This window comes from Macrotis lagotis, chromosome 1, assembly GCF_037893015.1.
Source record: "Macrotis lagotis isolate mMagLag1 chromosome 1, bilby.v1.9.chrom.fasta, whole genome shotgun sequence".
In the NCBI taxonomy this organism is placed as follows: domain Eukaryota; kingdom Metazoa; phylum Chordata; class Mammalia; order Peramelemorphia; family Peramelidae; genus Macrotis; species Macrotis lagotis.
Window position 1 is genome coordinate 244,194,827 of NC_133658.1, and position 13,264 is coordinate 244,208,090.

Genomic DNA, 13,264 nt, shown 5'->3' on the forward strand with positions numbered 1-13,264 from the left:
TCTGAAGTTTCAGAGCTGTAGCGATGTGTCACTGCCCTCTTTTGGATATCTCTGATGAGCTCTTCACCTTAAGGTGGTTCCTTCTTTTGATATCTTCCCTGATGCTGCTCTCTGTTGCCACCTATTGATATTCATCTATATTGTGGCCTCCCCAGGGGAAGGAACTGCCAACTTTTAAAATGTAGATTTTTAATTTCAATGAAACCTTAGATCTCTTGTGATATAGACCTCAACCAATTAATTCAAAAAGCCCATAAACATCTTAATCCGTTTTATTTCTATCCTTTTGCTATTTTTCTCTGGCTACCACCTAAAGTCTCTAAGTCTAAATGTTTGACTTAGGGTGAGAAAAATCTTCTTTTCACCTTTGACTGTTAAGGGTGGACTATACAAATCAAAGGAAATGGAAGGAAAAGACTGAAAGGGGATGACAATCATTTTCCTACTACCCTTCCCTCAACCAAATCTCTAAACTTCTTATACTATTCTCATATCATGAAATATAGATACTATATTTTATATTATATTGTTGCATATATTATATATATAAACTTTGTTGCAATTATGAAATAAAATAATCCTAAACTAAGCTCATTCAACTTCAACCCCCAGTTGGTCTTACAAAGTGATAATCTACTCTTTGTTTTTAAACATTAAATGCAATTTTGATCTTCAATAGACTATTATATGACCTAATGGTTTCAATGTAGGCTTTGTAAAACAAATCTGAATTCTGTATTAACTAAAATCACCCAAGTTTGGTGCTAGAAAAGAGATGAAAAAATGTAGGATCCTCCTTTCTGGTGATTGAAAAAGGAGGATTTGAGTGCTTAAAACTGTAGTATACTATCAGACTTGGTGAGATTAGTTTCCTTCTGTTTTCTTCCTTTTTTTCTGTTACAAGTTGTTGTTTATCCTTCATTCTCCAAGACTTGCACATGAATTGGATGCAAGTGGGGTAAATTTGCACAAAGTCATCAGTTTCATCCTCCAGAGTTATTGGAATTCAGTGGCAAGACAAAGGTCAAATGGCAACTTGGCCTTTCTAAATTAAGGTCTTACCCAGGTTTCAATTTGTCAGAGTCTAAACCCTCTCAATAGGAAGGGGTGAGTGATATATTCAGAAATCAAGGTGATGTAAGATTTAAAATTCATTTAGGTCTTGTTACAAATATGTAGAATTTGTACAGGTTTTCTATTTTTTTTTTTGTTAATGGTCAACTTGCATTTATTTTATTAAGTTTCTGGAGATGCAAAGAAAGGCAAAAGAAGCAAACAAAACCCAGCCCTGGTTCCCAGAGTTCATCCTTTAATGGAGAAGAAGATAACAAGTATAAATAAACTGGGGATAAGAAGTTTGAAGGAAATTTCTAAGATTAAGGAGCCTGAGAAAGACTTTTTGAGAAGATAGGATTTTACTTGGAACTTGAAGGAAGCTAGAGGAGGCAGGTAGTAAAGAGGAGAAAGATGAAGGAAAGAATTCAAGGCCTGGGGGACACCTTGGAAGGAGTAAGGTGAAAGAAGGGAAAGGTAAGAAGAGGCTAGGTTCCTAAGGACTTTGAATCCCTGAGGATTTTGTAGTTGATCCTAATAGGGACTGGGTACCACTGGAGTATTAGTAACACTGGATTATTATTATTATTATTGAGTAGGGGGATGGGGCAACATGGGCAGATCTGAGTTTTAGGAAGATTTCTTTGGTGGAAGAATGAAGGATGGACTGGAGCAGGATGAGACTTTAGAGAGAGAGAGGCAAACTTATCCTCAGGTTATTGCAACAAGTGATTAGGGCCTGCACTATGATGATGGCAGCATCAGAGGAGAAAAGGGGCATGTCCAAAAGATGCCATGAAGGGAATTTGACAACTGATGAGATGGGGATAGGGGGCAATGTGTGCTTGCCTTGATATGAGGAACTCTATGTGTGGAAATTCCCTTTACTAATACAGCAAGAAGTTGTCTGTCTCTTACCATCTTAGAGAACTCCCTGGGACACTAGTTGATTGACTTAACCAGTATTCACATTCTTAATACATGTCTGAAGTGGGACAGTCTTCTATTCCTTATTCTTAATGTACAAATTTTAGTACTTTGTAGAAATGAATGGGCCTTGAAGGATATGTTCAATAATATTACATTCTGGTGACATGTGTCAGTCCAACTGTACTAAACATTATAAATATTGAGGTCAAAGAAAGAAGATAATAAAATTTCCTGGAAACAAATGAGTATGGAACCAGGGCTCTTCAGGAGAAATTCAGAATTCCAGGATGTGGGAAGAGAATGGAAGCTTAATGGTGGAAGGAATCCCCAGAATCACAGTCCTGAAAGTGTTTCCAAGGAAAAGTGAACTGCTATGCTACCTGTAGTAAGGATTATAATCTTCATGCAAGAAAGTCCTACTGGTGCCACCAATCGCACAGCATACCATGGCTACCTGTTTATTTGCTTTACTAGACCCTATCAAAAATATAAACTTTCTCTGCAACATCCATAGCAAGTTATCTAGCCAGCATCCCCTTGAACTGTGGTGATAGGGGAATGGGGAAGAAATACACTCCATTGAATTGTTATTTCATTACATGAGAATACCTCTGATTCTTTTTTTGGCAAGACATTTGAGGTAAAGTGACTTGCCCAGGTTCCAGTTAGTAAGTATCAAGGGTCTAAGGCTAGATTTAAACTCAAGTCCTCCTGATTCCACTGTGCCACTTAACTGGCCCACCTCTGTAATTTTTATGCACATAATTCAGATGAATAATTAGCTTCATTTTTCATGAAGTTAATTTGACACAAACTTTGATCTAATGCATAAAGCAAGTACTGTAATTGGAGCAAGGAGGATACAAGTTCAAATCCTGTCTCAGATGTCTACAATGTGTAACCCTGGGCAAATCACCTTGTCTCTTTTAGTCTCAATTTCTCTATCTGTAAAACAAGGATAATAATAATACTTCTTGGAGTTATTGTGAGAATTAAATGCTGTCATGTATGTGTGTAACAGTGAATATTGATTTCATTAATCAATTACTCCACCCAACCTAGCACTCTGCAAACTTGAAAGCACTGCATAAATGTTAGATATTATTGTCCAGTGTAGAAGCATTGAAATCAGAGCATTTTGGAGTCAGAAGGGATTTTATTTACTGGCCAGAAACCCTGAAGGTCTTTCCCCCTAGACTGATTTTTTGGACTATGCAAAGGATGCTTTTCATGATCATTGAGAAACCCTGAGGGTCTTATCCTCTCAATTTAATTTTTTTTTTGGAAGTGGTCATTCTTAGCCTCTTCTCTTCATGTCTCTTTTATTTAACCTGAATATTTGAAAGGCATAACCTCAGTCAAATGTGACAGGAAAGATCTAGCTTTTAAAAGACTCTCCAGTCATCCTGATCCATATCTGGACATATATAAATCCTTATATTACCTTTACTTCCAAAAGATGACTCTGGAGGAAATAGTGAGGTTGGTGACTTAGCACAGTAACCTCCTCCCTCAAATCCAATTCGATTGTATGTCAAGGCATCACCTCCCTGATGTCATGGTCTTCTTTGAGAACAAAGGACAAACATCAATCAATCTATTGGTGTCCCTCAATTTACTTTATTTTCATAGCTGTTATGATTACTTATGGTCACTTCTTTGGACTGCTCTTATGGACCACTGTGATGTTTGCGTTGAAGGTTAGCTTTGTTCTCAATGAGCATAACTGCTTCCCATCCCCATGCCTCATCCCCCAAAAGGGAAAATATAAAAGAGATCCAAGTCATCTATATCAGGTTTAGTTTATTGAGTTAGTTGTTCAAGGAGGTAGGTGTCTCCTTACAGCAGCAAAGTACAGGTGTTAACAGTGTGAAATCTGGGAAGTGCAGGCAGATGGTGGGGTGTGAAAGGGACTTATACTGGACCAAGGTCTCCATTATGCCCCCACTTGACCTTGGTGATTAGGTAGCATGCAAGAACCTCTTGGGAAAGCTGTGGGATCTACATTCTGTCAGCCAGATGGTGGGGGAAGCACCATTCACACGATCTGGTTTCCTCTGAGGAAAAGAAAGAGAAGAAAAATGTATCTTGAGAAAGTGTTGATGAGTTCTCAAATAACCCTACAGATAATTAACATCCTTTAACTAGGTGAGGAACAAGTAAGTTCCACTAAACAAGATAAGGCTCCACTAATTGGGGAAGTGCTTAATCAATCTACCAGCAATGCATGAAAATGATGGAATATTATTGTTCCATTACAATGGATCATATAAAGAATTCACAGACATATGAGAATACATCTGAACTGCTGTGGCATGAAATAAGTGATATATACAATGATTTCAAAGATTAGCCTCTTCTCTTCATGTCTCTTTTACCTAACCAGTTGAATAGTAGGCAATTAGAATGGCCGAGCTTGGCACAGAGAAAAGATGAGAAAATGAACTCACTTTCCTTTTTTGCAGGTATATAATATTGCATATTCTTTCAAGTCTATTGATGCTTTTACATTCCCCTCACCCTCACCTTTTATCCCTTATTCTGTGATTTTCTTGGGGGTGGTTGGTATGGGAAGAATTCTTTTGGGTGTAAAGGTGTAAAGGTATATATAGATATATACATACACCTATGTATATGCATATATATATATATATATATATATACTAAAACACATAAAACATTTTAAAGAAAACTGAATTTAAAAAGAAAAGTCTCTTTATAACTTTAGCTAGCAAGTAAAAGGAAAAAGAGGATAGTAAATTTTTCTTCATTTTTGAATTGAGCTAAGGGGCCTCCACAGCACAGCAAATCTCATAAATGGACAATACTCCATTTTTATTTAAGATGGCATGGTGAGATGAAAGCATACTGGATTTAGAATCAGAGGTCCTGAGTTCAAATCTCAGTACTTACTACCTGTCTTGCCTTGGGTATATCACTTTTTGATCTTTTTTTTCCTCATCTATACAATTAAGGGATTGGATGAAGTGACCTAAGATCCAGATTAATAACAGGGACCACCAGGAATGGCTAGAAGCATCTCCTGCCCTCTTGACTCACAGATTCCTCTCTTTGTATTTCTGAAGAGCTTTCTCTGATACAATCTCCATGAATTTAGGATCATCCCAGGGAATCTCTGCAGGTACAGTCATTGAGATTGGCTCAGAGTCAAAGATCTGCACGACCACTTCGGTGTCCAAGGGTTTGAATGGATCCTCTGGGTTTGGAGATCTGGAGTACACCTAGGAAAAAGAAGAGTATAAGGAAGTATAAGGGAGAGCATTAGAAGCTTTTCATTTTTAAGTACAGGAGGATCTCCTAGAAGACCTCAAATTTGAAAGGGGTCTTTGGGGTTATGTGGTTCAACCTCTATTGGAGGTAGAAGTTTTCTTTGCAACACATCCATGACAAGAGACATCTATTGAGATTTCCCTTGACCTCTGGTGATAGGAAAAGGGAAGAAGAAATTAAGCCAAGCACTATGTTGAGTACTTTACAAATATTATCTCATTTTGGGGCAGTTCTAATTATTCAGAAGCTCTTTCTGTTATTGAGTCAAAATCTGCCTTCCCTATAATTCCCAGCCTCTGCTCCACTGGGACTGAACAGAACAAGTCTCTTCCAAATAGCAGCCCTTCTAATGTTTGAAAACAATAATCAAGCCCTATGAAAACATTTGGGCGGTTAGATGAAGAGATAATTGGCATGCAAGGCCAGATACTCCCTACCTGTGTGAACCCAGGCAAGTCACTTAACCTCTCAATGCCCCCAGGATTGTTGTAGGGATCAAATGAGAAGCATATTGAGAAAAATGATTATTTTTCTCTTATATTAACAATTATTGAATTAGGACAAGGATTTTTTTCAGAAGCTTGCAAATTATTCAGTCTCTAAAGGACATTGTTAATGAATGAGATTGCCCAAATCCCCAGGATATATGCCTTTAGAATCTGGCTAAGAGACTCCACTCAACTAGAGAAACTTATAGAGAATTTCATAATTTGTGTGAAATTCAGCCCTTTGTGTTCTAGACAGACAGGCCTGAGTGATCAAAGTCATGTCCCCCAGGTCCTCATTAGAAGAGGTCTACTCTCTCTATAATATTAATTCTTTGATTACTTATTAACTAATCAGAGTTGATTGCCAGTCTCAGGAAAACCTATTCTTCCAAGGTCATATCAGCCTTGAATGGGTTCCACAAGGAGTCTTTAGCAATTGAGAGTACCATTGACTCCTTTTTACTACTTATCTGAAAGCATGATTAATAAAATGATTAATTACTCAGAAATGTTATCTCTCACACTTTTTATACATCACAAAATATATAAAGCACTTTGCAAGCTTTAAAATACTATATAAATATCAACTATTGTTATCACCAATTATATCTAATTATATTAGATAGTATTCAAATACATCTAATAATTATACCTATATAATTAATTTGCTTGTAAAAAATAAAATCTTTCAGTGGTGCCATAGTTAGAATCAGCTTTGGAATTAGAAGGATTTGGCTTCAAGTCCTACCATGATTGATTGTGGGACCCCGGTAAGTCAAAAAACTCTCAGGGTCCCAGGCAACTCTCTTTGATTATTATATTCCAAGACAGTTTTTGTTGTTTTTTAGTTGTTTTTCAGTCATGTCTGACTCTTTATGACCTCATTTGAAGTTTTCTTGGCAAAGATACTGGAGTGTTTTCCAATTCCATCTCCAGTTGTTTTTACAGATGAGGAAATTGAGGCAAATATGATTAAGTCACTTGTCCAGGGTCACTTGGCAAGTGAATATCTAAGATAGTATTGGAACTAAGATCTTTCTGACTCCAGGCCCAGCACTCAATTCACTGAGCCACCTGCATGATTACATTTATAAAGGGAGTTCTTAATACTCATGAAATCAGATATCCAATCCAAAAAAGGAAGTGGAGAAAGAGGAGGGAGAGAAAAAGGAAGAAGAAAAAGAAGAGAAGAAGAAGAAGAAGAAGAAGAAGAAGAAGAAGAAGAAGAAGAAGAAGAAGAAGAAGAAGAAGAAGAAATGAATGAAAATGATGATGGGAATAATTTCTTCATCATTGCCAAGTACTTTGATAAAATGTGAAAGTGAGACTAATCAGAAACCTGTTGGATCTATGAGTTATGGAGAAGCTTTCCATTTGTGAATGGTTTGGGGAAAGAGGAGTTGAAGGACAAAGTCATTTATATTTCTAGAAATTGTAGTGTTCAAGCAGACATTGAATAGTTATTGCCTAGGATATTGTATCAGAGATTCTGCTATTGATAAGAGTTTAAACCAGATGAAATCAAAGGTCTTGTCTGAGTCCAAAGTTCTAGGATTCTTTTTTCCCTCAGGCTAAACCTCCCTGTTTCCATATAAAGAGCTTGAATCTTCTTCCCCATCTTAACTACCTCCAGTTGTATTTCAGCTTGACAGTGACCCTCATGAAGTATGGCCCCACAGGAGTGAAGCCAATGCTCCAGATTCAGGCACACCGAGGTAGCTATCCAATTAAATTCTGACTACTTCATCCCTCTCCAATCTGCCCTCCTGACTCATCTCCACAGGACTTTTCTCTATTAAATCAAAGAGACTTCTTTCCCTTAGAGGCTCATTCATTCCATCCCTGAACTATTTCTCATATTGAAATTACTCTGTGCCCCTGTAGCTCATCTTCTGATTTTTGATTGACTAGTTACTCTCAGAATCTCCAACTGAAAGAAGCTCAGATCAAAGAAGTCTTCTTCCCTTTCTAGGCTACACTGATGAATCTTTAAGACTTTTTCTATCCTGTCTCCTGTGCTAGATCTCTTCTTCCCTCCCCTCTTCAGTTTCCTTTATGCATTATCTTCCCTCATTAGACTTTAAGCATCTTGAGAGCAGGGGTTGTCTTTTTTTCTGCCCATATTGTATTTTTTATTATTTTTTTTAGGTTTTTTATGAAAGGCAAATGGGGTTAAGTGGCTTGGCCAAGGCCACATAGCTAGGTAATTATTAAATGTCTGAGACTGGATTTGAACTCAGGATTTGACTCCAGGGCTGGTGCTCTATCCACTGTGTCATCTATCCTCCCCCCATATTGTATTTTTATTGACCTTGATCAGTATAATGCTTGATATACAATATATATATTTAATAAATACTTGTTACTGAGACTGACCCAGGCTTACAGTGGGAAAAGTCTCTCCAATTTTTTATGCATATACTAAACACTTAACTTCCCTGCCCTTTATAATCACAATCTCAAATGGTTTAGTCAATGTACATGCACTTCAAGGCTTATAAATTTCTAATTTCTGAATCTACTGAACCTGCAAACAGTCAAATGGTAGGCAAAGCAAGGGTGGGATCCCTTTGAAGGGCTGGAGAATGGAATCCCTTCTTGTCAGGGGCTTGCTTGCTGTCATGGAGAGGAAAAAGAAGGAAGGGGGAAATATCCTCCCACTATTGGTGAGAAGCTTATGGACATGCTGTGGGCAGGATTTCTATGATTAGTGAGTCTTATTTCCTTCTTGAAGTGTGGTCTCAGGACTTAAGTAGAACTAGGAACTGAGAGAGGGAAGAGTACTGAGTATTTATCAAATCTCTCCATTATCTACCTCCTCCTCCTCCTGCTTCCAAGCTCCTTACTCTAAGATTCATTGGAACTTTCCGGTCCCCTCAGCAATTGTAAGCCTGGGAGGGAGAGTGGAGACATATTTTCAACACCTTTTCATTATCTTCTTGCCACATTCAGGGAGATGCCATTTATCCAGAAAATAGTAATCTAAATATTTAAGAATAACAAGATAGACCTCAATAAGCTATTGAACCCATAAGGGTTCAATATGTCTATAAGAATAATGATTTCTACTGTTTTCACTGCAAATGCATTAGTCTGACTTCTATATAAATGGTATAGTGGATGGAGATATGATCTCCAAGCCAAGGAGACCTGAGTTCTGTCATACTGACTGTGGGATTCTAGCCAAGTCATTTAACTTCTCAGTACACTCCCAAAGATTATAAATTGCAGAGAAGGACTGGCCTACATTAGTAGGAGTTTTCTTATTGAAGAGTTCCCCATAACAATGAAATCCACATAATTAACTCTATCCTTATCCTGGATTATGAATTAAGCAGGCTTTGGGGGACCTATTTCTATCAGACTGTGAATTCCAAAGTCTAAATAAACCTATGAATAAATGAGTCTTTAAAATACCACCTTTTTATTAGTTGGAGACAGGCTAGGGAGTTAATTTCTATCTGCAAATGTATTTTCTTACTTGTAGATGATGCATGTTATGTCTTGAAGTGACTCAACAGAAAATGATAGAAATACTACTAAGTTCATTAGAAGCTTACAGTAATGGTAGTATGAAGATCTGTCCAAAAGATTCTTCCTACCCCTCTCCTCCAGGGTAATATTTTCCACCTACATCCAGGTAAGTAATGTACATCCCTGGGGACTGTAGGTTCCTTTTCACTTATTCAGGTCCTCTCAGATGGGGATATAGCTCACTCCTCACAGCTCTTGCATTAAAGACTTAAAGAGGTTGATTTGTCTAAGGTCACAAAGCTAGTTAATCTATTCCAGTTTTTACTTTTTAACATGACATCAGAGTGACAACATTAATACTGGATGAAAGTTGTCAAGAAGCTAATTTAGGCTAGATGTCAGGAAAAAACTCCTTACAATTAGAGGTGTACAAAAGTGGAATGGGCTATGTTGAAAGACAATGGGTTTTCCCTCTTTGGAGGCCTTCAAGCAGAGGTAGATGGCCCCTTGTCAGGTATATTATAATGAGGATTCCTTTTATATATGAGTGGCCTAGATGGTCATTGAGGGTCCAGCTGAAGTCTCAAACTCTATGATTCTATAATAGACACTCATGAAGCATGACCCAAGGCAACCCCCAAATAAGACTCTTCCATCAGTATTGCTTTTACTTGAGTAACTTTTTGTCCAGGGAACCAGACAACTAGTATCTTTTTTTCCCCTAAGGCTATTCCTCTGGGATTGTGGTTCTTTCCTGATATGGTTCTTATATTATAGTGTGCTCCCTAACAAATATGCTCAGGTAAAACACTCAAAATATACTGTCTTACTAATAATCTCCTTCATTGAAATACATGGTCCACCACCTCTACTTTATTAATTCTGAATCATTTTCTAAGGCCTGTTTCAGAATCTAGCTCTTCCAACAAGCCTTCTGTCATACACCTCCCAAGTAAACTGAAAATTGTTCCTGCTTCCTCAGAATCCTATTGTCCCTTATTTACATCTATGCATCATTGCTAGCCTTGCACATTCCACAGCATCAGGTACATAGTAAGTACTCAAGAAAATCTGTTGAATCTTAATTAAGGAGAAGTCATAGGTGGTAGTAGAAAGAATGCTATATTTAGAATAAGATGAACTGGGTTCAGATCTTAACTGTCACTACCCATGTAACCTTGGATAAGTCACTTTACTTTTCTCATCCTCTATTTCCTCATCTGAAAGTGAGGAAATTGGTTTAAGTAGGCTTTGCATTCCCTTTTAACTTTAAATATACATAAATATAAATAAAGTGTTGCTAAGAGAAAGAAGGGCAACAACAACAATGGTAACTCTTATGAAGAAAAGTATGGGAAATAGCATTTGAATTCTTATACAAAATCCCAGTAAGCCTGTTGCTTATAGCAGGGAGATAATTATGCCCTCCAGGCCACTAGATGGTTCCATAGTGCACCAGAGTCATCAAGACTCTAAGTTCAAATCTAGGCTCAGACATTTACTAGCCCTGTGATCCTGGACAATACACTTAACCCTATCTGTCTTAGTTTTCTCATCTGTAAAATGAATTGGAGTAGGAAATGGCAAATCACTCCAGTATCTTGGTCAAAACTAAACTAAACCAACTATTTGGAAAAGTCAGACACTACTGAATTGTGCTTAACTGACCATTATAGCTTTAGCATGGAAATATATTTTATACCAGTAAACGCTCCATTCTCCACCTCACTTCAAACTAATAGAGATGCTGAAAAATCTAGAGAAAGAGATAGGGTGAATTACAGTCTAAAGAAAAGGCTTAAAATATTCATCCTTTTATTTAGGGAAACCAAGGCTGAAGGAAAAGGATCAAATTCTATTAAATTGATAAAATTTTGACTAGAGTAAACCTGGCCTGATTTGCCAAAATCTGGAATTAAGAATTCAACAAGGTGGGGACACTCCACCTTGAAATCTGAAAGAAACACATTTAAAATAATCCCAACTCTGCCACATACTCCATAAGTGATCTTGGGTAGATCAATTAAGCTCCTGCATAAATAACCCAATCTCCCTGGGTCTCAGTTTCTTCATCTGTAAAAAAAAAAAGATGAGGGAATTGGACTGGAAGACTTCTAATGTCTTTTCTAAGTTCAGAATCATAGGATGATATTTTTTCATCTTTGATCTAGAGCTGGAAGAGACCTCGGTCAAATCCCCTCATTTTGCAGTGGAGGGAATATAATCCCATGACAAATCTCAGGAAACTCACAGAAATCTATACATTTGGAACAGGTTGACTATCGAAAGAGCTTCACAAAAGAGCTTACTAAATATATAGAAATATATGGATACTAAATATATAGAAGGTATAGGGTTTATACTTAGGAAATATTCCCAAACTTTTAAGATTATCATTAATAACCAAAATCAAAAACAAACAAAACAAAAAACCCAACTCTACCCTTCTATATCCCAGGCTGAATGGAATACTGTCAGTTTCTTAGACAATGAAATCTCCCAAATCAGTGAGAACTCTAGGTATCATATATTTACAGACAGACAATAAAAATATGAAGAAGGAACTTACAGTAGAGACTTGGAGATAGTCGCCATTCTGGCTCTGGGTGAGATTGGCCAGCTTGGACACCCAGCCAAACTGCCGGTTCAGTTGGTCCAGAATGGAGGAGGTGTTCAGCATCTTCATTTGGTACAAGTGGAGGAGGTCTTCATACTCTCTGCCAAATTTTTCTACTATCCGAAGAGCATCTTCATACTTTTCCCTCAGCTGGCTCTGGTTTGGGTCTGTCTCAGAGCAGTCTTTCCACAATGAAGAAAAAGTTAGAGAATAGAGGCATGAGATAAATAGATAAGAACTGAAATTTGGGTCTCCATTGAACTAGATGTGAGTTTGGGGGTATTCAAACTAGGCAGTATAATATAGGGGCAAGAGCACTGGATTTCAGTTCAAAAGTCCAGGAGTCAAATTCTGATCCTAATATTTATTAATTGTGTGAATTCAGGCAAATCAATGAACCTCTCAGAATCCCCTTTATATCATTTGTAACCTTTATTTCATAGGGTTCTTATGGGGAAAGTACTTCGCTCATTTCTAAAATATATTGAGAACTGAACAAAATGTATAAGAATATATGGTCAGAGGATAAGAACAGGCAATTTTCAGATGAAGAAATTAAAACTTTCTATGTCATATGGAAAGTACTTTTGCAAAGTATGCTTATGTAAATGGTAACTATTATTGTATTTTGTTTTTACTTCCTATTGCTCACTACTTCAACAGCTAGGTGATCCAGTGTATAGAGCACTGGGGTTGGAATCACAAAGACTCCTATTTATGAATTCAAATCTAGCTTTGTATACTTACTATGTAAGTAAGTTATATTCTCCATGGGTGCTATAAACTCTACCAGGAAGCTAGAAACTTGTCCTTCCTCCTCATCACATTGTGTATAATTCTTAAATAGTAGTCTTTTTAATGGAATCCAAAGCTTTCAGTGACTTACATATAGCTTCACAGGTTTAGGTTTTGCACAATTTACTATAACAAGTTACAATAGAGGAATTTGACTCTGGGCAAGTCACTTAATCCTCTTTGCCTCAGTTTTCTCATCTATAAAATGAAATAGAGAAGGATATGGCAAACCATTTCTGTGCCCTTGCAAAGAAAACCTCAAAAGGGGGGCCACAAACAGCCATTCACTACTTTTTGAAAAGTCCCTGAAAACTAGCTATTCTCTCCAGTCCTTTGAACTTATGCAAATAGCCCTGGGTTTTCTCAATACTTATTCTGGGCATCAGAATCAAGAATCAGTTTTCTTACTTAGGTTAACCATAGGTTAGTCCTTAAGAGCCATTACAACAGCAAAAAGCACACAGGTTTTTCTATTCTTTCACTCATTAGTTGATGTGCTTTGCCTATTTCTCCTTTGATGAGTAACAAAATATGCCAGGAGAATGATAAGAAAAATAGGAATTTCCAGCACTACTACCAATGACTGTGCACTCCTGGCTAGTAATGTCTTAATGGA

The 13,264-nt window shown here is 37.2% G+C and overlaps 1 protein-coding gene across 1 annotated transcript in view; it reads right to left on the minus strand.

Annotated features, from left to right (window-relative positions):
- Positions 1–3,769: 3,769 nt before the first annotated feature.
- The window catches only part of CLU (clusterin), a 34,240-nt gene continuing 24,745 nt past the window's right edge, over positions 3,770–13,264 (minus strand). Inside the window, exons 7-9 of the mRNA XM_074209997.1 lie at positions 11,806–12,035; positions 5,044–5,225; positions 3,770–4,040 (exon numbers count right to left, since the gene is read on the minus strand). Coding sequence (XP_074066098.1) covers positions 4,022–4,040; positions 5,044–5,225; positions 11,806–12,035 — 431 coding nt within the window. The 3' untranslated portion in view covers positions 3,770–4,021. The remainder of the gene's footprint in view (positions 4,041–5,043; positions 5,226–11,805; positions 12,036–13,264) is intronic.